General features: G+C 39.5%; 1 protein-coding gene and 1 long non-coding RNA gene across 5 annotated transcripts; one reads left to right on the top strand and one right to left on the bottom strand.

Moving 5' to 3' along the window:
- The first annotated feature begins 33 nt into the window (after positions 1-33).
- On the top strand, positions 34-8,326 carry LOC134352335 (THAP domain-containing protein 5-like). 4 transcript variants are annotated; one of them, XM_063059633.1, is made up of 4 exons: positions 34-151; positions 963-1,041; positions 6,606-6,798; positions 6,895-8,326. In XM_063059633.1, the coding sequence occupies exons 2-4, from the start codon at positions 1,013-1,015 to the stop codon at positions 7,444-7,446; spliced, it is 774 nt and encodes a 257-aa protein (XP_062915703.1). In that variant the 5' UTR covers positions 34-151; positions 963-1,012; the 3' UTR covers positions 7,447-8,326. The 4 variants fall into 4 exon arrangements, with proteins under 4 accessions (XP_062915703.1, XP_062915702.1, XP_062915704.1 ...); XM_063059632.1 differs by lacking the exon at positions 963-1,041 and having other exon boundaries at positions 43-151; XM_063059634.1 differs by lacking the exon at positions 963-1,041 and having other exon boundaries at positions 57-221.
- On the bottom strand, positions 1,248-25,135 carry LOC134352336 (uncharacterized). Its single transcript, XR_010019379.1, has 3 exons — positions 24,726-25,135; positions 23,280-23,479; positions 1,248-1,666 (listed from the first exon to the last, which is right to left on the bottom strand). It is a non-coding gene; the product is annotated as an uncharacterized LOC134352336 (long non-coding RNA).
- Positions 25,136-25,194: the final 59 nt, after the last annotated feature.

Genomic DNA, 25,194 nt, shown 5'->3' on the forward strand with positions numbered 1-25,194 from the left:
CCACGTTCCTGTGACCTCACGTCCGCCAGTGAACGCGCCTGCGCGGCTAGCCCAGTTGCCCCGCAGCAATGCCCAGGTACTGTGCGGTGGACAGTTGCTCCAATCGAAGTGGCCAGTTATCGTCCGATCATCAGAAGCTCGGCTTCTACCCGTAAGTATGGGTCCCGCAGCATCGTAGCCGGCTTCAGGACTGTGAGTAGCTGTCGTGATGTTTATAATAGGTAAGGGGTCAGGGACCCTATTAAGGTTTATGACGCAACAGGGCACTCAGGGGGTATCAACCTTGTTCTAAGTCTGAACATTTTTAATATTGCTGCAAATTTAGTACATCTGACTGGAATCATTCCATCCCACATGAATGACATTTAGTTTAAAGAGTTGCAACTTATACCTAAACGTGAATACACTGTGGTATTGTTGGCAAGTCTCCCAAGAAGACCACAGCCTTGTGTTTTGGAACCTTGTGTCCCTCAGTGACTCGGAGAGCTCCGTTGGCTGAAGTCAGGACTTTATGCTTTGATTCTTAGTCGGATCATCCATACCAAACAGGTCAAAGGGCAGAGGCCAGACTAAGAGTGGTCCACTGGTCCTCCAGGTTCGGGGGTTCAGCTCAGGACTAACAACCCTGACTGGTGAAACAAAATTGTTACGGAACCAGCAATGACATCTGAGTATGACAGTACTCCTCGGTCTCTACTCGGGACTTGCATGACTGACAGTGGTGAAAATCGGGAGGAAGATACTGACGCAATGAAGGAAGCCCTGAATGCCGCAAGAGATGGAGGACCTTCATTGCTGCCCTAAATAACTGCAGCGTAATGGACAGTAAGTAAATATTGCTGACAAGTGAGTTAGGATACACTGTCCAAAATCAAGGCTATTCGTGACTGAAGGATTTTTTTTAATCATTATGTTGCTAAAGCTACAGATGGATATTTACATAAAAACGAATGTCCATTTAGGTCAACACCAGGAAAAGTTGATTGGAGTGCTGGAGGAAGAAAGGTGCTGAATGTATCAGTCAGATACTTTCACAACAAGGTAGGTATGTAATGGGATGAATGGAATAAATATATTTGAGGAAGTTGAAAAAGAAAGCTATATTGATTAAACTTGGTCCAAAATTTCACTAATGCTTCAGTAGATGATTGAATACTGAAGATCAGCAGGATTAGTAAATGATAAGATTTGAGATAGAAAAAAATACTTTGTGTGGGAGTGAAAAGTTATATTCCGGAAAGATCTACTCAAAAAGATCTTTGAGGACAGAGACAGGAAGAAGTAGAGGGGATAAAGTGAGAAAGAGCAAAATGGAACTTAACCAGAAAGTGGCTCAGGTCTGAAGCAGATGTGCGCTCTTAACCAGAAAGTGGCTCAGGTCTCAAGCAGAATTAATCTGTGCTGAGAAAACACTAAGTCCTGTGAACTTGGAGTTGTAGCTGGGAGGACAATGTCAAATGACTCTTCAATCAATCAGTGGTAAATAGTGCAACATCAAACTGATATGTTCAGATAAAAATTCCAAAAACTTCAAATGAAAATAGGACATTGACAAAAGGTGTTACAGTTAATAATTCTTACCTTCCAATGAAATGTGTGCATACACAAGATAACATACCTTTTAAATCTGACTTCAGTGTTTGAAGGACTATATCCACCTTGTAATCTGTGAACATAAAGAAACATGCGTTTTGAGGCAAATTTGAGCTAACTTTGCTGGGCTAACAGTAAAATAGTTTGAGTGTATTATTAGATGTAGCAGCCTTTGAATAAGATTTATTTGATTATTGTGTTACAAATAAATTATTCTGTAGTGAAACTCAAAAGATCCAACATCACAAATCAATGCAATTCAGTTTATCATGCCTGTTCAAACTCTTTTTAACTTATCCAAACTTTACCGCATCTTTGTTCTTTTCTCCATAATTCTACAATTTCTTTTCAGACATGTATCCAGTTCACTTTGGAAAGATGCACATAAATATACTTCCACAAGCAATGCATAGTAAATAACAACAGCTCCGCATTAAAAAAAACTTCTCCATTACTAATTAAAATAGCCGCTGCTATACAATGTGTCACAGCGTTCAATCCTTCTACTATACAAGGGCAGAAAACAGCATTGGGTAATGGTTGATTTCACTTTTGTTGACAGTTATGTTTGAAAACTTAACTAGCTCAGGAGTAAAAATGCAATGAAGACTTATATAATGCAATGAATACTTATATAACATATTATCAATTTTCCTTTTCAATGATATTGCATCAAGTGATGAAGTATTGATATTTAATAGAAGTGTTAGCAAAAGCTGAAAAAGCACGTGTAAAAGGAAAGATATAATTCAGAACACCAGTCAATGATTACTGACAGGAAATAAATCATAGGACAGTCAAAAAATTAAAATTTCAGTCATTGCTTTTGATGAGCAAAATTATAACATTAATGTGCTGCCCATGTGGCAGTTCATCTCCTTCAAAACATACCATCAATATTAAATAATGCAAGTTCTATATAAAAATGGGAATGCTAGAAACATAAGCAGGGCACTTGTGGAGAGAAACAGAATTTTAGACCCTTCATTAGAACTGAAGTTCTATTAGGATGTTGTATTTTATCATTATCTGCAATTTATTTTGTTCTTTTAATGTGAAACTTATATCAAATTCACAAATGACTCCTTTACCCAAACCTTAGTCAACTGTATATACTATTCCAACAATGATTACTGCAACATTCCATAGGTACAAAAGTAGTTGGTCACTTAGCCATAACTTGTCCTGTACTAACCCTTGGTTGCCCATCACCCATAGTTTCACTAATTTGATTGGGTTGAAAGGTATAATTGCTACTGAAAAGTTGCTTTGGCATTTTCTCTTAAGTATTTTAACAGTCGTAACAAACTAAGTTTTTATGGACAGACCCCAAGATCTATCATCATTTTAAATCTCCCTCCCCCTCCAACTTTCAAATCCCTTACTCACTCTTCCTTCAGTTAGTCCTGACGAAGGGTCTCGGCCTGAAACGTCGACTGCACCTCTTCCTAGAGATGCTGCCTGGCCTGCTGCGTTCACCAGCAACTTTTATGTGTGTTGCTTGAATTTCCAGCATCTGCAGAATTCCTGTTGTTACCATTTTAAATCTGTTGTGTTTCCATTCCTAATAAATCTAATTTATATTGTAAAGGTGTCAAAGTGAATTTTACTGTGTATAATCATTAATTGATTTAAAAGCTCATTGTTGTTTAATTGAAAACCATTCTTAGCCTCAACAAATCTGATACACGATGGGTGAAAAGGAATTTATAAGTGCTAACTATACATTTAATAAAATCTAATGCCTTGTACCTTTTGTTTTTCCTGCTGCAATTTACAGGAGTTTGTTGTACTCCTATGGGGTATTATTACAACTGACTTGTTCTTTACGCAATCTTGCTCTGATCAAACAGAAATCGCCTCTGCCCACCAGCTTTATATCTTTGGAAATTTGAGCTATAAGTAGAAAGTGAGATTAATATTATAATGAGAATCCGGTTTAATATCACTGCCATATGTCATAAAGTTTGTTAACTTTATGGCAGCCGTACATTGAAATACATGATAAATATACAGAAAAAATCTGCATTACAGTAAGTATATACATGTGCAAAAAAAAAAGCTGGATGTCAAAGGGTTTAGAAGCTGTTCCTGAATCTCTTGAATATGTGTCTTCAGGCTTCTGTACCTCCTTCAATGGTAACAATAAGAAGAGCGCACATCCTGGGTGGTGGGGTAACACGTAGATGATGGTTGTACTGAATCAAACAAAGTTATGTGGCTGTATGGAACTCAAAAGCAAAAAGATCAGACTGCAAATGTGGTAGTTGCAGAATAATTAGAAGATGGGGATGATCTATTAAAAAATAGAAATGTAGTGTTCACATGAAAGAAACTTTTAACAGAGAAATTTTGATCACTTTTTTTAAAAACAGTATTTTGTTTAATTAATGTCGGGAAAGTACATCACAGGAACAGCCCCTTCAGCCCACTTAGTCCATGCCAAACCACTGCAAACTGCCTACCCCTATCAACTTGCACTGGGACGTGGATGAACCAGGAAGTACGTCATCTGCTGAAGGCTAGATCTGTGGCATTCAAGTCCGGTGTCTCTGGCCTGTACCAGAAAACCAGGTATGATTTGCAGAGGGCTATTTCAAGGGTGAAGAGACAATTTCAAATGAGGTTGGAGGAGACATCGGATGCACGGCAACTCTGGCTGGGTTTGCAAGACATTACTTCCTACAAAGTGAAACCCAATAGCATGAATGGCAGTGATGCTTCACCACCAGATAAACTCAACACCTTCTATGCCTGCTTTGAAAGGGAGAACATAACTACAGCTGTGAAGATCCCTGCTGCACCTGATGACCCTGTGATCTCTGTCTCAGAGGACGATGTCAGGCTGTCTTTAAAGAGAGTGAACCCTCGCAAGGCAGAAGGTCCAGATGGAGTACCTGGTCAACCAACTAGCGGGAGTATTCAAGGACATTTTCATCCATTCACTGCTACAGGCGGAAGTTCCCACTTGCTTCAAAAGGGCAACAATTATACCAGTGCCTAAGAAGAATAATGTGGGCTGCCTAATTGGTGATAACATATCCTCCTCACTAACGATCAACAATGGTGCACCTCAGGGGTGTGTGCTTAGCCCACTGCTCTACTCTCTATATACACATGACTGTGTGGCTAGACGTAGCTCAAATACCATCTATAAATTTGCTGATGATACAGCCATTGTTGGTAGAATCTCAGGTGGTGAGAGGGCATACAGGAGTGAGATATGCTAACTAGTGAACTGGTGTCGCAACAACAACCTGGCACTGAACGCCAGTAAGACGAAAGAGCTGATTGTGGACTTCAGGAAGGGTAAGACAAAGGAAGACATACCAATCCTCATAGAGGGATCAGAAGTGAAGAGAGTGAGCATTTTCAAGTTCCTGGGTGTCAAGATGTCTGAGGATCTAACATATCGATGTAGTTATAAAGAAAGCAAGACAGCGGCTATACACATTAGGAGTTTGAAAAGATTTGGCATGTCAACAAATACACTCAAAAACTTCTATTGATGTACCATGGAGAGCATTCTGACAGGCTGCATCACTGTCTGGTATGGGGTGGGGTTGGGGGGGTGGGGAGGAGTTGGTGGCTACTGCACAGGACCAAAAGAAGCTGCAGAGGGTTGTAAATTTAGTCAGCTCCATCTTGGGTACTAGCCCAGGACATTTTCAGGGAGCAGTGTCTCAGAAAGGCAGCGTCCATTATTAAGGACCTCCAGCACCCAGGTCATGCCCTTTTCTCACTGTTACCATCAGGTAGTAGGTACAGAAGCCTGAAGGCACACACTCAGCGATTCAGGAACAGTTTCTTCCCCTCTGCCATCCGATTCCTAAATCAACATTGAACCCTTAGACACTACCTCACTTTTTTTTAATATATAGTATTTCTGTTTTCCACGTTTTTAAAAATCTATTGAATATACATATACTACAATTGATTTACTTATTTATTTACTATTATTTTATTTTTATTTATTGTTATTACATTTTTCTGTATTATGTATTGCATTGAACTGCTGCTGCTAAGTTAACAAATTTTATGTCACATGCTGGTGATAATAAACCTGATTCTGATTCTGATTCTGACCATAGCCCTCCATACCCTACCATCCATGTACCTGTCCAAACTTTTCTTAAACATTGAAATCAAACTCACATGGACCACTTGTGCTGTCAGCTTGTTCCATACTCTCCCCACCCTCTGAGTGAAGTTGTTTCCTCTCATGTTCCCTTTAAACTTTTCACCTTTCACCTTTAAGCCATGACCTCTGGTTGTAGTCCCACCCAACCTCAATTGAAAAAACCTGTTTGCATTTACCCTATCTATACCCCTCATAATCTTGTATACCCCTATCATTCTAACATTTCTAACGTTTAACTGTCATTCATTCTTTGGGGCACTCCTCTGTTTTCGTGGATGGTTGCGAAGAAAAAGAATTTCAGGATGTATACTGTATACATTTCTCTGACATTAAATGTACTTTTGAAACCTTTGAAACCTCCTCTCAATCTTCTACATTCTAAATAATACTGTCCTAACCTATTCAATCTTTCCTTATAACTCAGGCTCTCCAGACCTGGCAATATCCTTGTAAATTTTCTCTGTACTTTTTCAACTTTATTTACATCTTTCCTGTAGGTAGGTGAGCAAAATTACACACAATACTCCAAATTAGGCCTCACCAACATCTTATACAACTTCAACATAACATCCCATCTCCTGTACTCAGTACATTGATTAATGAAGGCCAATGTGGCAAAAGCTTTCTTTACAATCCTATCTACCTGTGTGGCCACTTTCGATGAATTATGGATCTATGTTGCAGTAATTGGACTCTACTGTGTATAATGATTTAATCTCAACAGTTAGCTTTTTCTCAAAAGTTACTTTCCATACAGGTGCATAGTATTGTTACACTGCAACATGTGCATCAGTTAACGAAAGCTGTTGCACAGAAGGCAAGATTGATAATTGTTATTTAGCTGTCTTATTATGTTTTTCTCTTTGAAAAGGTTTCCACTCCAAAACAAAGAGAGACTTAGCAAATGGATGAAGAATATGAAGAGAGAGGGCTGGTTCCCTACTAAGCACCAGTGCATTTGCAGTGACCATTTTACTGCAGATTCCTTTGAATGGCGCTGGGGTATACGCTATCTGAAGACGCATGCTATACCAACTCTTTTCTCATTTCCAACTCATCAACAGGTAAGATTGCACCTTATTTTGTAAATTCAAGGTTTAAACAATAAATAATGCAATAAAAATCTCTTCAAATCAAAAGCATAAAATATTATCTTTCAGAATAAGAAGACAAATATTCGTCATATTCGTAGAAAAAATATTTCACCTGAGGGAACTTCAGAAACAAAACTGGAAATATTTGGTCCGGCTGCGCCAACTGAAATAAACAGTGAAAGCCTAGAATTACCGCTTGCTAGTGCACAGTGCATTGAGCAATCTGAAGGGAATACAGGAATTAACACTGCACCAACTCTGGACAATGAAAATTCGGAAGTTGTTGTTCAAGACTCGCCAAATGAGCCCTTCACAATGATAAACGAGGTTGAAATGAAGCAATTGTTGAACAATAAGCTGCCTGTAGACACTGAGGTTCTACAAGTTGAACATTCATATTGTAGACAAGATACTGACAAAGCCCAACTATGGGAAAAAATTTCCAGATTACAGAAGAAGATAAAAAAACTCCAGCAACAAGAACAGGGGACTGCAGCAGAGCTTAAGAGAATGGAAAAACTGATTGAGCAGCTGAAACAAGAGAACCTTATTTCTGAAGTGAAAATGAAGGTTATGGAAAATTGTTTTACAGAATTTGAATTAAATGTTTTACAATAAATGGATTAATTGGTGATATTAGAAATGTCTGTTTTAAAAGTATTTTTGTCAGCAAATGATTTAGTCGGATAATCCAGCACCTTCTATCATAGTTTTTGGAAAAGTATTAGAACTTACTTGAGTTAGATTCACTGCATTGCTCATTTAGAAGTTTGGTTATTCATTTACTGGGTAACCAACAATAAATACACTAAGGACCTGTAATGCTAACAAGATGTTCAGATTATTTTCATGTACAACACCTCAGTTGTGTTACTGTCCAATGTCTGCAAACAAAGCAGATAGCAGATAAACTTGGTTTCCGTTATTCCAGTTGTCAGGTTCACTGTATGTATTCTTGGTACTTTTAAAATATTTTTCTCATACTGTCTTTTTTTCAATTTCATCCACAAATGTAATTCCACAGCTTTCCATTGTATTCTTTTTAGAGTGACTGTTACATTTCAATACAACTTCTGATAACAGTTGTATGATAACCATAGGTTCTTGTTCTAGTTGGTCATGCTTGATTGGCGTTCCTACGGTCATAAGAAATCCTCATTGATGCCATAAGTTCCCAAAATCATGAACAACTCCAAAAGCATATCAGGAATTAATGTGGATATTAGCTGATCTTCCTTCTGCCAACTTATAAGCTTCAATCAAAGCTCTTAATTTTGTCTGTTGTATAGAGGTACCAAGAGCCATGTTTTCTGATGCCAGCACTGCAGTTCTAGAAACAACCCATTCAAATTCCTCTCTCAATCATTGATAAGGCATTAGTGTACATCATTCTCCATGTTCTTGAACTAAGACTGATATTATGTGTTTTTCATTAATGTACAGGGTAAATAGTTTACCTGTATTAGGTATTCTTAATACAGACTATTTTTAATGTCACCTTTAAAGTTTGAACCACTTTCAATTGTTCTTCATTAAGAGTCACAGGGTCATCTGAGCACTTACTGCCTTTCAGCAATAGTCAGTGGATCTGCCACTAGCTTGTCAATACAATGATTAACAATTGTTTTATCTTCAGTCCTGTGCGTCTTCACTCCCTTGGTCTTCATTGGAGCAAGCTGACATAGCTGTCAATCTTACTGTTTCATCACTGTCATTCTCAGGTGAGTCACTAGGGGGCTGCTGTAGAGTCCAGGTCATCCTGTAATTCTTCGGAGGTCAGATGGTGTTGCTGTTCCCGGAGTCAGTCTGTCTGTAATTCTCCGAAGTTCAGATGGTGGTAGTATCTCTGGAGACTGTTCAACTGAACTGTAATTCCTCAGGCAGAGCTTCAAGAGTAATTGTTTCCCAGGGCAGAGTACCAGCCGTAGCATCACTAGCAGAGTCACTCACAGGACTGCCCCTTTTAAGTCTGCTGCGCTTTCTAGAAACAATGCACTTCAATTGAATTACCCATGTTGTATTTTCATGTTCAATTAATGCAGAGATTTACTCTTTAGACTTTTTACTGTTTTCTTAGTTTCTCGCATGTTTCACATTCCTTTTGATTAGTAAAAGACTTTACTCATCCCATTAAACCTTTCAATTGCTCACACATTCAATCAAACTGACGATACAGACTTATCTATAAACCAGTAGCAGGCATCTTCTGGATCTTAATGCATGTCTTCTTATCCTTAATAAACTTAACACTGTTGGTATATTTCATCCAGACTTTTTCATTAACTTTAGTAAAGTTAAGTGTTTCATTTAGCTAATATTTCATAGGTTTCATGACTTGGGCCATTGTTTTGATTCAATCTTAATTCACACATACCTTGACCATAATCTTGAAATTTTAACAGGCTGTCCTGCTAGCTGAATTTAATTCTTTTTCACTGTTCTCTGCTAGCGTGCATGTGTTTAAGTTTACTTGTGCATTCTACTGTCTTTTAATTTTTTTTAAAGTCTGTGCTTCTCTGCTTGTATGAATTTAATTTTTGATTCTCTGCCGGTTTGAGTATTTAATCTGTGCTGTCCTGGATCTACTCACAGCTGTACCGGGTTATCTTTCTATTTTACAGATTTTTTTAAATGGCTATGGAGCAGTTCCTCACTCCTAACTCCCATCCAATTATGTTGAAGCCAGAGAAATTGGAACATAAGAGGAAGTTTTTACCCATTTTGTTTAGGTCTGAAAATTCCACTTTGTGTACGACATTTTACCAAGCTCTGAATCGTGCTCGCTGACTACACCACTTTTTGGATTCTTATATTTTTGTTCCAAGGTCCTTTTATAAGTCTGGAATGAGGGACAAAACTTGTTGGTTCATAATTGTTTTTTAAGATTTGATAGAACAGAGGAAAACTGAACAGGCAGCAGTAGAGTAAGCTAAGATTAAAGATGACATTGCTTTGTGTTTAACTATTTTATACTCAGAGATGAGGAAAACTTCCATTCAAATCTATAGGTAAGTATTAACCAATTAAAAATACTTATTCAATACTGCAGTACCAAATTAACCAATGCAAACATACTTATTCACTAAATGCAGAACAAAGAAGCTTCAAGAGCTATCCAGAATTATACTTTGTATAGCTAGAGATATATTAAACTTGCATAAAAGTTAAGCAGATAATTAATTGTTAAACTGCAAAGAAAATAACAAATAGTCCAATCTAAGAATTAAAGAATCAGATCCAACATGGTGTATCGGGTTGTGGCCGCTATTGAACACGAACGGCTAATTGGAGCCACAGGTAAGAACTGAGGTGGGGACCAAAGGTAACTTCCAAGATGATTGTCAATACCTTCAAATTCTTCATACTTCCTAACTTGCTGAAGAAATGAAATCATTTCATTTTTACTACCAGCTGTTTCTGGCACTTCCAAGTCTGAATGCTTGAAACTGTAGTGAGCAAAACAAATCTGAATCATCTTACTGCTTATTTCTGGGCAATTATCAGTGACAAAAATCACTGCTTTGTCAACACAAACACATGCAACTGATGCTATTTAAAAACAGCTTTAGGCACAGACATGACCCACATGTGACTGACGCTAGTTAGAAACTGCTTGGCAACAGTCTCCTGCCCCAATTAAGCGGCATATTGTCCCAGATAAATTAATGGAATCCCAGTTATTTTCTTATTTGTTTTTGTTCTCTGTGAGTTATCGCAAATAAGCAGCTGCCCCGATTTACTGAAGACCCAATTAACTGGAATCAACTGTATTTTGAATAATCTGATTTGATGGCATGCAAGGCTTTTCACTGAATCTTTCTACATGTGACAATAAACCAATTACCAATAAATTCTTAATTTAAAAGAAATCACAGTGAGAAAGCGGAATAGGAGTATCCTGGGTTGCTTGATGCAAGACAAATTTGGGTACTGTGATGTTTTTCTCCTGCCGCTGATAGAAACACTCCAAGCCACTAATTGAATAATGATCAGGTCTGATCTCCTGACAAGTAAAGCCAGTTACATAATCAGAAATATAGAAACAAAATGCTGTTGCACTATCAGCCATGGTAGAAAAGCAAATGGTACATTGTTGACTTGAAAAGCTCAGTGGAAGTCACAATTACAAAATAAGATCAGAAATTTCTAGAAATATACATCTTGTCATACAGAAACAGTTAACAGTTCAGATCAAAAACTGCATCACTGTAAATGAGATCACTTATTTTTCATACCTTGTTTTAATTCCTTTTCATTAAGATTTTTTTAAATTTTTCTTATTTTATAACCATGTCTAGAGGTTAGAATTAAGGTTTAGATACAATTACACCATGAAAAACTTTGGTGATTAAATGCTTGATTAAATCCTTCCTCCAAATAAATATTGGACTATTGGTCACTTTCATTACCTAACTTCACCCTGCAGAACCCCAACATCTAGTTTTCAGACTTGCCTACCTTGGGAAAATGACTGTAAACCTTCATCTTTGAAGGAACACAGAATCTTGAAGGGTAGATATAAGGTCACTCCTCCACCTCCTGGGGGGAAGAGTGCCAGCCTACCCAGTCTCCCCTCAAAGCTCAAGCCCTCCAGTTCAGGTAACATTCTTGTGCAGCGCTAGGCGACCACAACTGCATAATACTCCAAGTGCAGTACCATGTCTTTCTCCACAGTATATAAATATGAGAAATTAGAAAATTTCAGTCCACTGCAATACCAAGGCCAAAACATGACATTTGTTGTTGACTGTAAAGTAACTAATGTTGATCACACTGTACCAATTTTTTTTTTCATCTTTATGTGTTGAGTCTTCAATGAACTATGCTGCTCTGGGAAGAACATTCAGCGATGAATTTATCAAGTTTTACAATATTGGCAAGAATAACATATATTTTAGGAGTTTGGAGTGCTGCGATCACCATAAGTGATGAAGCTGTATATATAAATTTAAAACTGCCAATCAACTAATACACTACAACTATTTCGAAATTTAATTTGTTTCATTGTTGTCACAAGTACCAAAATACAGTGAAAAGCTTGTCTTGCATACTGTTCATATAGATTAGATCATTACGCAATACATTGAGGTAGAACAAAGCAAAACAATAACAATGCAGATTAAAGTGTTAACAGCTACAGAGAAGTGCAGTGCAGGTAGCAATAAGTTGCAAGGTTCTAACAAGGTGGATTGCAAATTCAAGAGTCCAATTCATTGTGCTAGGAAACCATTCAATAGACTGCTGATTGATAACAGGTCACATGCTCAATCACTATTAATCTTTTCTTTTTATGCAGAATTGACTAGCGGTTACACATATTGACCGTTTGGTAGGTTTGAATTTCTTACTTGGAAGCTCAATCACCATTAACAATACAGGTATTAATAGAAACTACAAGCCAACAACTGATAAGAGTTCAAAGTTAGTAAAGTAATTGTGTTTTAGTTGGTGTGTGTGGCTTGGATTCTTCCTCCATTACATTATTACCTCATCTCCCCAACCACTGTGCAAAGGGAAGCTATGTTCTTCAAAAAACCTTTCTCACCTGGGCTGTCTGCATTCTATCACTGCCAGGACATTATGTTAACCCTTGTCTTGATGCAACTTCCACACACCAAAATGTCGACTATTTCCTTTGATAGATGCTGCTTGACCCATTGAGTTCTTCTTGCCCTCGAGTTGCTGAAGGCGCCAGGTTTACTTCTCAGTCTGTGCTGAGTTAGCTGATTTAAGTGAAGGTGGAGAAGTCTCTATAATTGGACCAGAAATGGGTGGGGAGGGAATAAAAGACTTGCTATCTGGTCAGAGTCATTAGGTGAGATGTTACAGATTGAGTACCCCTTATCTGAAATACTTGGGGCTGGAAGTGTTTTGAATTTTGGATTTTTTTCAGATTTTGGGATACATAATGAGATAGCTTGGGATCGCCATAATTTTGGACTTTGAATTTATGTGCTACCGGTAAACGGTCTTCATGTTACATTTGTTCAAGAGTAAAAATTATTACATACCATTAATAAAATGAAAATATAATGTGTGCATGGTAACAAAAGCAGCACAGCAGCATCGGGAGAATACCTGAATCAGCAGTTCAACAACAGAAAACAATGGCAGGCTTTCAGTCTCCACCTACAATGCTGCGTTTTGATTAAAAAGTTACAGTACACTGTTATTGTATTTTACTTTCTTTAGGTTTTATGACAATACATGGTCAAAATCTTCAGTTTTCACTTTATGCGGAGTTTTTTTTATTAACTTCTGTTTATTACGGATGTGAGGTCACTTCTGTGGCATGCAGAGACCTGTGCATCGCCTTGGAACCTGCCCAGCATCTTGTGGGATTTTTCATTTGTAACTTCATGTCAGTGCTTAAAAAAATTGGATTTCAGAGGTTTTCGGATTTTGGAATTTCGGGTAAGGGGTACTCAACCTGTATTCCCAAATGGCAGTCAACTTGAAGTGTGCAGAGGACAGACACAGAAACACTCATTTACAGCAAGGGTAACACTGGTGATTATATTGTATATCAAACAGTATATAATCACACAGTTATTTTTAAATATGAATAAAATAATTCATTACGGTAGGCTGCTTATTCTAATGGAACAAGCTAAACCAACTATGAAGAAACATGCATAAGTCACTGTAAGAAAAAATGTCTGCTTTTGATATTCTCTCAGATAGTAAAACAGATTGTAGGCAGAGAACAACTGCAATATAGTGAAAACAGTTGACATTTATTGTTTATTCTTCTTTACAGAGAGATTTGATTTAGTATTTTTTATTAAGGCCAAAAATAAAACCAAATACAATAACAAAATTTGATGATCAGTCATGAATAAAAGGCCCCATATATAATCACATTTAGTGTACAGGTAAATATAAGAAGGAAATAAAGACATGACATGTTTATATTTCTATTTAAAAGAATAAAAAAATCAGTGAATCATGAAAAATAGTAATCCATACAGCCTCTTGAGCATGACCCATGATTCGATTAGATCAGTGTTGATCCCCTGCTTTGTCTTTTATGAATCCAATATACAGCAAAGAGCTGAATTAAGTTCTATGTCTAACTGCACTGATAATGAAACAGCATTCACCGTTGGACTGCCTTGTCTTACCCACTTCTCACATTGGCATAGAAGTTAACTTCAACTTTGATGATAGATCCTATATCTTATGGCCTTATGATTTCAGGAAATGGAGAACAGATTTTGTAGCATGGCTGGCGGAGGTGTTGCCTCATAGCCCTTGCATCCCATGTTCGATCCTGACCCTCAGTGCTGTGTGGAAAATAATGTGATTTAGGCTAGAAAGGGTGCAGAAAAGATTCACAAGAATGTTGCTGGGTCTGGAGGGCTCGAGTGATAGGGAAAGGCTAGGACAGTTTCTCTGGAGTGATGGAGGCTAAAATGTGCCGTTATGGAGTTTCATGGAATCATGAAAAGGTGCACAGATAGGGTAGACAGTCAAGGTCCTTCTATTAGGGTGGAGTTTAAAACTTAGAGTTTGGTAGGGAAGCTTTAAATGGATAAAAATTGTTTAGAGGAATGTGGGCCAAATGTGGGTTGCATTGGACATGTTCAGGTGAGGATCTTGGACAACATGGACCAGTTGGGCCAAGGGCCTTTTTCGTGCTGTAAAACCATGACTCTACAAAAGTCAATTGATACCCTTGACATTAAGGCAGCAAGGGAGTGTGGTATCACAGTATCCCAGTGCAAGTGAAATCAATGAGCATCAAAAGAAAAAAATATTCCAGTGGCTGGAGTCACACAGAGGAAACTGATCAAAGCTTTGGAAATCAATCATCTCAACCTCACGCAGAGGAATTCCTCGCCAGAGGAATTTATCAGGTCAATTTTCTCCGCCTGACTGTTTCCAGATACTTCATCAATGACCTTCCATCTTCCGAAGTCAGATGTGAGGATGCTCACTGATAATTGCTCTATGTTCAATTCTATTTATAATTCCTCAGCAAATGAAGTAAGACCTTAACAATATCCAGGCACATACTGATAAGTGGCAAGTAACATTTGAACCACAAAAGTGGCAGATAATGTCCATCTCCAACTAGAGACATCCTTGGGGTCAACATTGACTGGAAACTCAGGAGGATCAGCCATACATGTACAGTGGCAATAAGAACAGGTCAGGATCTAAGTACTGTAGTCTGTAGTGAGTGACTCATCTCTTACATCTGAGAGCCTTTACAGACGTAACCTATAATGTACTTGTCAGGAATGTGACGGAATACTCTGATGTCCTGGATGAGTATAACTAGAGCAAATCTCAGGGCCAGCACCATCCAAGACAAAGCAGCCCACTTGATTGGCATTCTTTCAACCACTCTCCAACACTGGTGTCGAGCGGCTGCAATATGTACAATCTATGAAGTGCACTGCAGTTACTCAGCTAGCTATTCCAACATCACCTTCTACTACAAAAGGACAAGGGCAGAACATGCATGGCACACCATCTCCTGCAGATACCCTCCAAGTTGAGCACTTTGAAGTCCTTCAACCCTCTGCAATAACGTCAACTATCATTTTCCTTCCTAACTGCCTGTCATATCTGCACATTAGCCGTATGCTAACAAAAGCAAATACAGTATCTGTATAAAGTTGGGGAGTAATACCAGACCGTACAGAGTGGGGCCCTGTCTGTACTTTTAGCTGAGTATGATATCATCTGGGTTCTTAGGCAAATTGGCAAGGACCAATAAAAAGAAGCTAGGCTTAATCATAGTAGCCATTGTGTGAGCGGCCATAATGTGCGGGGACAGAGTTAGAGAGGGGCTCAACTGGCTTCGGAAGAAGAGACTGAGGCTAACCTTAAGTTTCCACTGTTTTTGCTTCTTTCTTTATTAGTGCCAAACTAGAGCAGCGAGAATGGATCTCAGGGCAGTGGTTTGCTTCTCTTGCAGGATCTAGATAACCTCTTGCTGATTGCTACACGTGCGAGAAGTACATTTGGGTGCAGCTTCTCTCAGACATGTTAGGGAACGGCAGCTGGAGTTGGATGACCCTCAGCTCATTTGGGAGAATGAGTTGATATTTAGGAGCTACTGGAAGGCAGGTAGCTAGGTGGCTGTCAGGAGAGGGAAAGGGAATAGGCCTACATTGTGGACCCACCTGTTATGTTTTGTAACTCCAAAACATAAAACTAATTGAAAAAGAAAAAGGAAGACCGGAATGCAGATCTAATTCCATTTTTACTTTAAGCAAGCCGCATACATAAATGACATGGTAGAGAGATGACGTATGTCATTCATGTACTTTCACATATAACTTGTAACAAAAATGCAAACAACAAAGAATGCTCAATCAAATAATATATCAACAATATTACTCAAATAGTACTGAAATATTAAATACACAACTGTACCCTTCTGGCCAGTCCCCTCAGTAACAACTACAGTATATCGCTTTGAATATTTGAGTATCGTTGGGGGGGGATGACCCACGGGGGAAAGTCGCAGTAACAAGGCACTGAGTCTGGCTCTGTGGCTCCATGGGAAGGGGGGAGAAGAGGAGAGTGACGGTGATGGAGGATTCAATAGTTAGAGGAACAGATTCTGTGAACATGAAGGAGACTCCTGGTTGGTTTGTTGCTTCCCAGATATCAGTGTCAGGGACGTCTCTGATCGGGTCCACGGCATTCTTAAGGGGCGGGGTGAGCAGGCAGAAGTTCTAGTACATGTTGGTACTATCGACATAAGAAGCAAAAGGGATGAGGTCCTGAAGAGTGAATATGGGGAGCGAAGTAGGAAGCTTAAAAAAAAGCAGGACCTCAAAGGTAGTAACTCTGGATAGCTGCCTGTGCCATGCACTAGTGAAGGTATGGATTGGATGACATGGCAGATAAATGTGTGGCTAAAGAATTAGTGCAGGGGGCAGGGCTTCAGATTTCTGGATGATTGGGATCTCTTCTGGGGATGATATGACCTGTACAAAAAGGATAAATTATACCTCAAGAGAGATCAATATCCTAGTGGGCAGGTTTGCTAGAATTTTTGAGTGATGAGGGTGTTTAAACATGGTTTGCAGAGTGTTTGGTCAGAGGATGGGGCAATTAGTGTAAAGGCAGATGCAATGTGTAGAGAGACTGTGAAGAAGGATAGGCAGTGGGCATAAATTCAGTACGTTGGATAGATTGAAATGTATCTAATGCTAGAAGTAGCAGGAACAAGGGTGATGAACCTTGAGCATTGACCAGCACATGGAGCTATGATGTTGTTGCCATTGCAGAGACTTGGCTGTCAAAGGGGCAGGATCGGTTGCTGGATGTTCTGGGATTTAGATGTTTCAAGAGATAGGAAGGGAGGTAAAATAGGTAGGGGAATGGCAATGACAAACAGGGATATTATCACAGCTGTAGAAAGGGTGGATGTCATGATGGGATCATCTATTGAGTTAGTGTGGGTGGAAGTCAGAAACATGAAGGGAGCAATCACTCTATTGGGAGTATTCTATAGAACCCCCAATAGCAGCAGACAACAAGAGGCAGATCGGGGGGCAGATTTTGGAAAGGTGCAAAAATAAACAGGATTGTTGTCATGGGTGACTTCAACATCCTTGATTGGCATCTCCTTGTGCAAAATATTTTGATAGGGCAGAATTTGTTAGGTGTGTCAAAAGATTCCTGGTACATTATGTGGAAAAGCCAACCAGAGGAGAGACCCTACTGCATCTAGTACAAGATTCTTAGCAGTGTGGAGAAACAGAGGGATCTTGGGATTCACATCCATAGGTCCCTCAAAATTGTCACACAAGTTGATAGGATGGTTAAGAAGGTATATAGTGTGTTGGCCTTCATTAGTCAGGGGATTAAGTTCAAGAGTCACAAGTTAACATTACAGCTCTATAAAACTCTGATTAGACCACATTTGGAGTTCAGTTCTGGTCACCTCATTGTAGGAAGGGTAAGGAAGCTTTAGAGGGTGCAAAGAAGATTTACCAGGATGCTGCCTAGATTAAGGAAAGGTTGAGCAAGCTGGGGCTTTTCTCTTTGGAACAAAGGAGGATGACAGGAGACTTGATAGAGGTGTCGAATGTGATAAAGGGCATTGATAAAGTGGACACCCAGTGCCTTTTTCCAAGAGCAGAAATGGTTAATACGAGGGGGCATAATTTTAATGTGATGGTGGAAAGTATAGGGGGGATGTCAGAGTTAGATTTTACACAGCTGTGGGTGCGTAGAGCATGCTGCCAAGGATGGTGGTACGAGCAGATACATTAGGAACATTTAAGACACTCTTGGATAGGCACATGGATGAATGAATAAAGACGGACTATGTGGGAGGGAAGCATTAATTAATCTTGGAAAAGGTTAAAAGGTTGTCACAACATTGTGGGCCGGTACTGCTCTGTGTTCTCTGTTCTATATAAAGTTAACAAATTTCTCAGTATTTCTTTTCAAATCTGTTTATCTGTTTTTTATATCAAAATACACAACATTATTATTCTCCAACCCAGCACTTTATTTTTCACCATTTTTGTCCTCGCTTAACCCAGCTTTGTCATTGTGTTTATCATTCACACTTTCCTGACAGTTTATTTTCCCACCTATCCAGCTGTAGATATGTGAAGCTTGCACTTTCTTTCATATGGAAATTTGAGTAGGCAAGAAAGGCAAAGATTTTCATTTTTCTTCCAAAGTTTTTGTTCTGTAATTTAAATGTTGAAAATATTCTGAATTAAAATCTTAATAAACACTACCATATTATGTAATCTTTAGTTATTTGATCTTTCAGTTACTTGCCTGGCAGAAAGCAGTGAGAAAATGTTATTCTTATACTGAAATTGTTTTCATAAACGAGAAATGCTGGAGGAAGTACGCTATGCAAAAGAGTACAATTGACGTTTTGGGTCAAAACCCTTTGGCTGGACTACAGTATTTCCGTTGTAAACCTCGTAGCCTATAAAAGGGTAAATTCAATTAACATTTGAGTTCATTTCTTTGAATAGAAGGGCTCTTGAGGGAAAATCTGGATGTTTTAACATAAATATATTATGCCCTAGAAATGTAATTTAACGCTTAAATTGAAACAAAACCTATCCTCAAGTTAAAAAAAATCAATGAAATGAACTATCGAATCAGAATCATTTTTCTGCCAGTGCAACATACCAGAATTGATTGTGGTTTGGTGCCAAGTATAAAACACAGGACAATACCATAACAGACAACACAACAGCAACTAACAGTTTACAAGACAAAACTGCAAATAGCCACAGGCAATCAACAATGAGCAAAACGGTCACATATGCAAATAACAATAACCAAACTTAAATAAATGTGACATATGAACAGACTAAATAGTTATCAACAGAACAAGGAGAGCAGGAAAGACCATTTAACGGATGTTGTGGAGGGACAGTTAGGGTATTACACTTGAGCGAAGTTTGTTGAGAAGTTGGATAGCTAAGGGAGGAACTTCAGAGATAGTGTAGTCCTGATGGTGATGGACTTGTAGTGTCTCCTTAATGGCAGTTTAGTAAAGAGGTGACTGATGGGGTGGGTGGAGACAGCAGTAATTTTTTCAGCTCTTCGCTCTGGCGATGAACAGGTCTTTTAATGCAGCTGACAGACAATAATCTTCGCTGCTGAGTGGACCACTGGCTGCAATTTGGACTTGGGGAGGGAGGAGGCAGTGAGAAAGCAAACGGTGATATAGATGGTCACTACACCCTCAATGATGGCTGAGTAAAAAGTCATCAAGATACACCCTGAGATGTTAAATTTCCTAAACAACCATAGGAAGAACAATTTCTTCAGAGCTTTCCCAATGATGAGTGTAAAGTGCACGTCTCATTTCAATGTATTGGTAATGGTAGTCCCCAAGAATCTGAATGACTCAATCACAGACACAGCCTGACCATTCATTTCTAAGGGGGTGTGGTTTGTCGGCAGAAATAAATCCTCATTTCCACTGTCTTGGTAGCATTAAGCTCCAAGTCGTTACGCGCACACCATCCTGCAAGACGTATGGAAAAAATACCAGACTTTCAGAATCAGGAGGAGGTAGAGGGCAAAGGAAAACTATTTAAATAAAGGATTTAAACAAAAAAAAATGACACCAACTATTACTATCTCTTGCCAAGGGCAAATCTATAACTGCAATTACTGTATTTGTTTTCAAGACTCTTATACTGAGAGCTATAGAAGTTGCATTCTTGCATACAATAGTTAATTGCTGGCTGACCCTAGTTACAGCAAAGATTGGAATGAGAGTGAGTGTTGGTAATGCATCGTTGAAAGTTGGGCAGAACTGGTTACTGAACATCCTAAAATTTAGAATCTTCAGGCTTCACAGGAAATAGGGAATGTGGAACAGATGGTAATCAAAGTGACCTTTATTATTTTAAGGAGGAAGGGTTTTAGACAGTTTTTCAAATGAGTCCATATATGGATGGAGCTTAGATACAAAAGGCAGTAACTTCACTTGATGTACAACAAGTTTCAATCAGTCAGTGGGAGGCAGAGGAGTATATATATATAGGCACAAAGAAGTGTAAAATAATAAGATTATAGTGAGGAATTTATACTTCCCTAATATTAAGTAAGATGGCCTTAGGATGTGATTCAGAAGAGGGGAATTTTTAAAGTATATCCAAGATATCCCTTTATATTCAGTATGTAGATGGTCCTACTAGAGAAGGGCAATACTGGACAATCTTTGGGAAGATAGACAGACAATGGTAGGAATGTTGGTAGGGGAGCATTTCGAAGATAGTGACTCTAACTAAGTAAGCTTTAAAGTTGTGATGGAGAAGTACAAGTTTAGACTAGACATTAAGGTCCTGAAAGTCAAAGTCAAAATAAAGCTTATTGTCTCATTCACAAGTACTTTTGGGCAGGTGGGGCTCGACAGCCTTGGACGGCAGCCCGCCTAGGATAAGGAAAACTCTGATTTTAAACCTCTGCTGCCTTGTGGCCATACACACCATGGAAAAGGCTTCGGGAGTAAACCCCAAGGAAGAAATCCAGAGCTGGGATCCCTAAGGCAGTTTGATGTTGTTTACAACTTCACTCTGCGACGACACTGGGGCCAAGCTGTATCAGCACTTGCCCTTCCCATCAGTGACGTGGAGAGGGGGAACTCACTGCATGGGCAACAGCCGGATCTTCAAACCTTCCCGCCCAGGCTTGCGCCCTGGAGAGGACACAGTCCCCCAGAGGCACAAACCCATGATCCCTCTGGAATCGAAAGCTGCCTACATACAAGTACTTGTATGCACAGGTGTAATAATGATCAAGGACATCTTCCATCTCTCACTGCTACAGTCAGAGGTTCCCAACTGGTTCAAAAAGGTGACAATTATACTAGTTCCTAAAAACAGCAGGGTGAGTTGTCTCAAAAATTATTGCCCATTAGCACTCACATCTACTGTGATAAAGTGCTTTCAGAGATTGGTCATGCCAGAATCAACTCCTGAGTACGCAAAGACCTAGACCGCTGCAATTTGCCTATTGACACAATAGGTTTACAGTGGATACAATCTCACTGGCTCTCCACTTGGCCTTGGATCACCTGGACAACAGCAGTACCTATGCCAGGCTGCTATTTATTCATTATAGCTCAGTGTTCAATAGCATCATATCCTCAGTATGAAACAACAATCTCCAAAACCTGGACCTCTGTACCTCCCTCTGCAAATGGATCCTTGACTTCCTTTTCGGGACACCACAGTCAGCTTGGATTGGAAATAAGATCTCCTCCTCACTGACAATCAAAACTGGCACACCTCAAGGATGCATGCTTATCCCACTGCTCTACTCTTTCTACACCCACAACTGTATGGGTAGGCACAACTCAAACTTTATAAATTTGCTGATAATACGACTATTGTTGGCAGAATTTCAGATGGTGACGAGGAGGCATACAGGAGTGAGATAGATCAGCTGGTTGAGTGGTGTGGTAACAACAACCTTGCACTCAACATTAGTAAAAACCAAGGAATTAATTGTGGAAGGGGGGAGGGGAAGTTGAGGGAACACACATCAGTCCTCATCGAGGGATCAGAAGTAGAAAGGCTGAGCAGTTTCAAGTTCCTAGATGTCAACATCTCTGGGGATCTATCCTGGGCCCAAGATATTGATGCAATTACAAAGAAGGCACGACAACAGCTGTATTTCATTAGGAGTTTGAGGAGAATTGGTATGTCGCCGAAGTCACTCGCAAATTTCTACAGATGTTCCGTGGAACATATTCTAACTAGTTACATCACCATCAGATATGGAAGGGCCACTGCACAGGATCGCAAAAAGCTGCAGAAAGTTAAACAGCCAGCTCCATCATGGGCATTAGTCGCCTCAGCATCAAGGACACCTTCAAAAGGCGATGCCTCAAGAAGGCAGCATTCATCATTAAGGGCCCCTATCGCCCAGGGCATGCCTTCTTCTCATTGCTACCATCAAGGAGGAGCTGCAGGAGCCTGAGAACACACGCTCAACATTTCAGGAACAGCTTCTTCCCTTCTTCTTTCAGATTTATCAATGGACAATGAACCCATGTGCACTACCTCACTATTTTTTTCTTTTTATTGCTCTCTTTTTGCAGTACCTTATTTATTATTATTAATACTACCTTATTTATATACTGTATTACTATTATTTTTTCTTTTGTATTTTCACAGTTTGTTATCTGCACAATGGTTGTTTGTTTGTCCTATTGGGTGCAGTGTTTCATTGATTCTATTGTGTTTCTTGGATTTACTGTGTATGTCCACAAGAAAATAAATCTCAGGGTTGTATATGGTGACATAATGTTCTTTGATAACAAATTTACTTAGAACTAATTAATTTAAAATTTATTGTAATTTGTAGTTCACTTTTTTATGCTTATGCATTGCAATATACTGCTGCAACAAATTTCACAACATATTTCCATGATACTAAATCTAATTCTGAAACTCGCAGCAATATCATAGGCACAGATCACCATATAAGCGGCATTCACAAAAATAAACAATCTGGGAAAGCACAATTTCGAAATTCCATGAGACTGAATTTTATTCCTTATCTTAAAATTTGGGGTAATGGTTTGTGAATTCTGTAAGGGTGAATTTCCAAAATTTATACAGATATTATTCAGGGGTCAGCTATCCTGCATGAGTGCTATTGCTAAAGGACCTTCATAGCACTGAATGTGTCCAAATTTACAAACATTTTCCAAGTGTGGGTCTGAGTCCTTGAAAAGTTAATTGGCATTGGAGGGTTCAAAATAGTTTACTTAAATCTATTGTTGTTTCCCAATGTTTTTCTCTATGCTTGTTCAAATATTTGCAAACACTTTTTGGATAGTCATCAGAAGAACAAACTCATGACCAATAACTGCAACAGCTGGGCCATTGATTCCTGTTAGTCTGCTTAAAATCACAATGCTATTAGATTAGTATCACCAATCCCTTTTCCTCTTTCTGGGCTTTCTTGTTTGTATTTCCTACCTTCACTCAGGATGCTTATTTCCATATGGTGTCCACCTCTTGTATCAACCGCCTCCATCCTGCCAGTCCATCCTTTTAGGTTTTTACTTCCTTTAAGTTGCTTCTTTACACCCATTTCTTTGGCTAAATTTTGGTCACTTCTTGTTCAGCTGCCTTTATTTGTATTTGAAAGCCATTTTGCCTCAGATAATTTCATTCTGCTGAAAGCCCAACATAAACAGGAAAAGTTATTGTTCCTTGAGCTTTACTTACTCCACGGTTACTAAACAAAAGCAAAAAATGCTGGAAACATTGAGGAGAAATGGAAGCATAGTTAATGCTTCTGGTCGATGACCCTTTGTCATAACTGGGATTGAGAGAAGAACGAACAGGTTTTAAGTTGAAAGTGGAAGATGGGATGGAGAGGATCAAGGAAATTTCAGTGATAGGGTGTAAAGAAGGAATACAGAAACTATTGAGACAAGGATAAAGAGAGATGGGCATCTCACCAGACAAGAGAGGCTGGCAGCATTGCTGTATGACTGTCAACAGATCTACATATACCTGATGGTAACAATGAGAGGAGGACATGTGGGGGTGGGGGGTGGGGTCCTTAATGATGGATGCCGTCTCCTTGAAGATGTCATGGATACTACGGAGGTTAGTACCCATGATGGAGCTGAATAACCAAACAACTCTGTAGCTTACTTCGATCTTGTGGAGTAGCCCTCTCCCCCATACCAGACAGTGGTGCAGCCAGTCAGAATGATCTCCAGGGTACACGCCTTTATTTCCTGTAGAGCATGAAGAAAGCTCACCTCTGTCCCAGGATACTGGCAGACTTTTACCGCTGTACCATTGAGAGCGTACTCACCAACTGCATCTCAGTGTGGTATGGCAATTGTCCCGTATCGGACCGCAAAGCACCCCAGCATGTGGTGAAAACTGCCCAGCAGATTATCGGCACCCAATTGCCCACGATTGAGAACATCTACCATTATCGCTGCCTGGGCAGAGCAAAAAGCATTATCAGGGATGCATCTCACCCTAAGCATGGACTTTTTACTCTCCTCCCATCTGGTAGGCACTACAGGGAAGAGCTTCTTCCCTGAGGCTGTGACACTGCTGAACCTCTCATCACAGCGCTAAGCAGTATTGCCTCTGTATTGTACTGTCTCAGTACTTTTATATTTGTGTACTGTAGCACTTTTTTTATTCGCAGTTATTTTGTAAATAACACTATTCTTTGCAATTCTAGTCAGATGCTAAATACATTTCATTGGCTTTGTAGCTGTATTCGGCACAATGACAATAAAGTTGAATCTAATCTAATCTAATCAACAAACAGCAACAATTTTAAAGTATTGCAGATGATAGTTTTTGTTTTCCTTCGCCATGATATTTGCATTGTCCTTTCCATATCCCCCCTTCTGGCTGTCTGCACCTTAACTCGCTTCTAGTTCTGACCTTGGGGGTAGGGGTGGTTTGTCCTGGTGCAGGCTTGCGATCCGAAATGACAACGCTTTCCCTCAGCTAGACCCGCTGATTCCCAGAAACAGATTGTTGCTCTTTTTCCACGGATGTTGTCTGACCCTGTAGCAACACACACAAAATGTCAGGGGAATTCAGCAAGGCAGACAGCATCCATAGAGAGTCGACGTTTCAGGATGGTGTCAAGCCCTCCCTCCATAGTTGCTGCCTGACCCGCTGAGTCCCTCGGGCGCTTTGTGTGCGTTGCTCCGGATTTCCATTAGCCGCCTGTGCCTCCGTTTTGCTGTCTGACAGGGTGAATGCTCCCACCATCTCTGGGGCTGCATTCCCCCTACCCCACTCGCCCCTTTTAACTTGCCGCCCGCTGAAAGGCGACGCGAAGAGCGGCTGATCTGGAAGCCGTGCCGCCAGGGAAGTTGGGGCAGGAAGTTACGTCTCTGGAAGG

The sequence above is a fragment of the Mobula hypostoma genome, chromosome 9, assembly GCF_963921235.1.
Source record: "Mobula hypostoma chromosome 9, sMobHyp1.1, whole genome shotgun sequence".
NCBI lineage: Eukaryota > Metazoa > Chordata > Chondrichthyes > Myliobatiformes > Myliobatidae > Mobula > Mobula hypostoma.

Coding starts and splice junctions, on each gene's coding strand:
- LOC134352335 (XM_063059632.1), top strand. CDS start 69: ATGCCCAGGTACTGTGCGGTGGACAGTTGCTCCAATCGAAGTGGCCAG. Junction 152..6,605: donor CAGAAGCTCGGCTTCTACCC/GTAAGTATGGGT, acceptor CTCTTTGAAAAG/GTTTCCACTCCAAAACAAAG. Junction 6,799..6,894: donor CATTTCCAACTCATCAACAG/GTAAGATTGCAC, acceptor ATTATCTTTCAG/AATAAGAAGACAAATATTCG.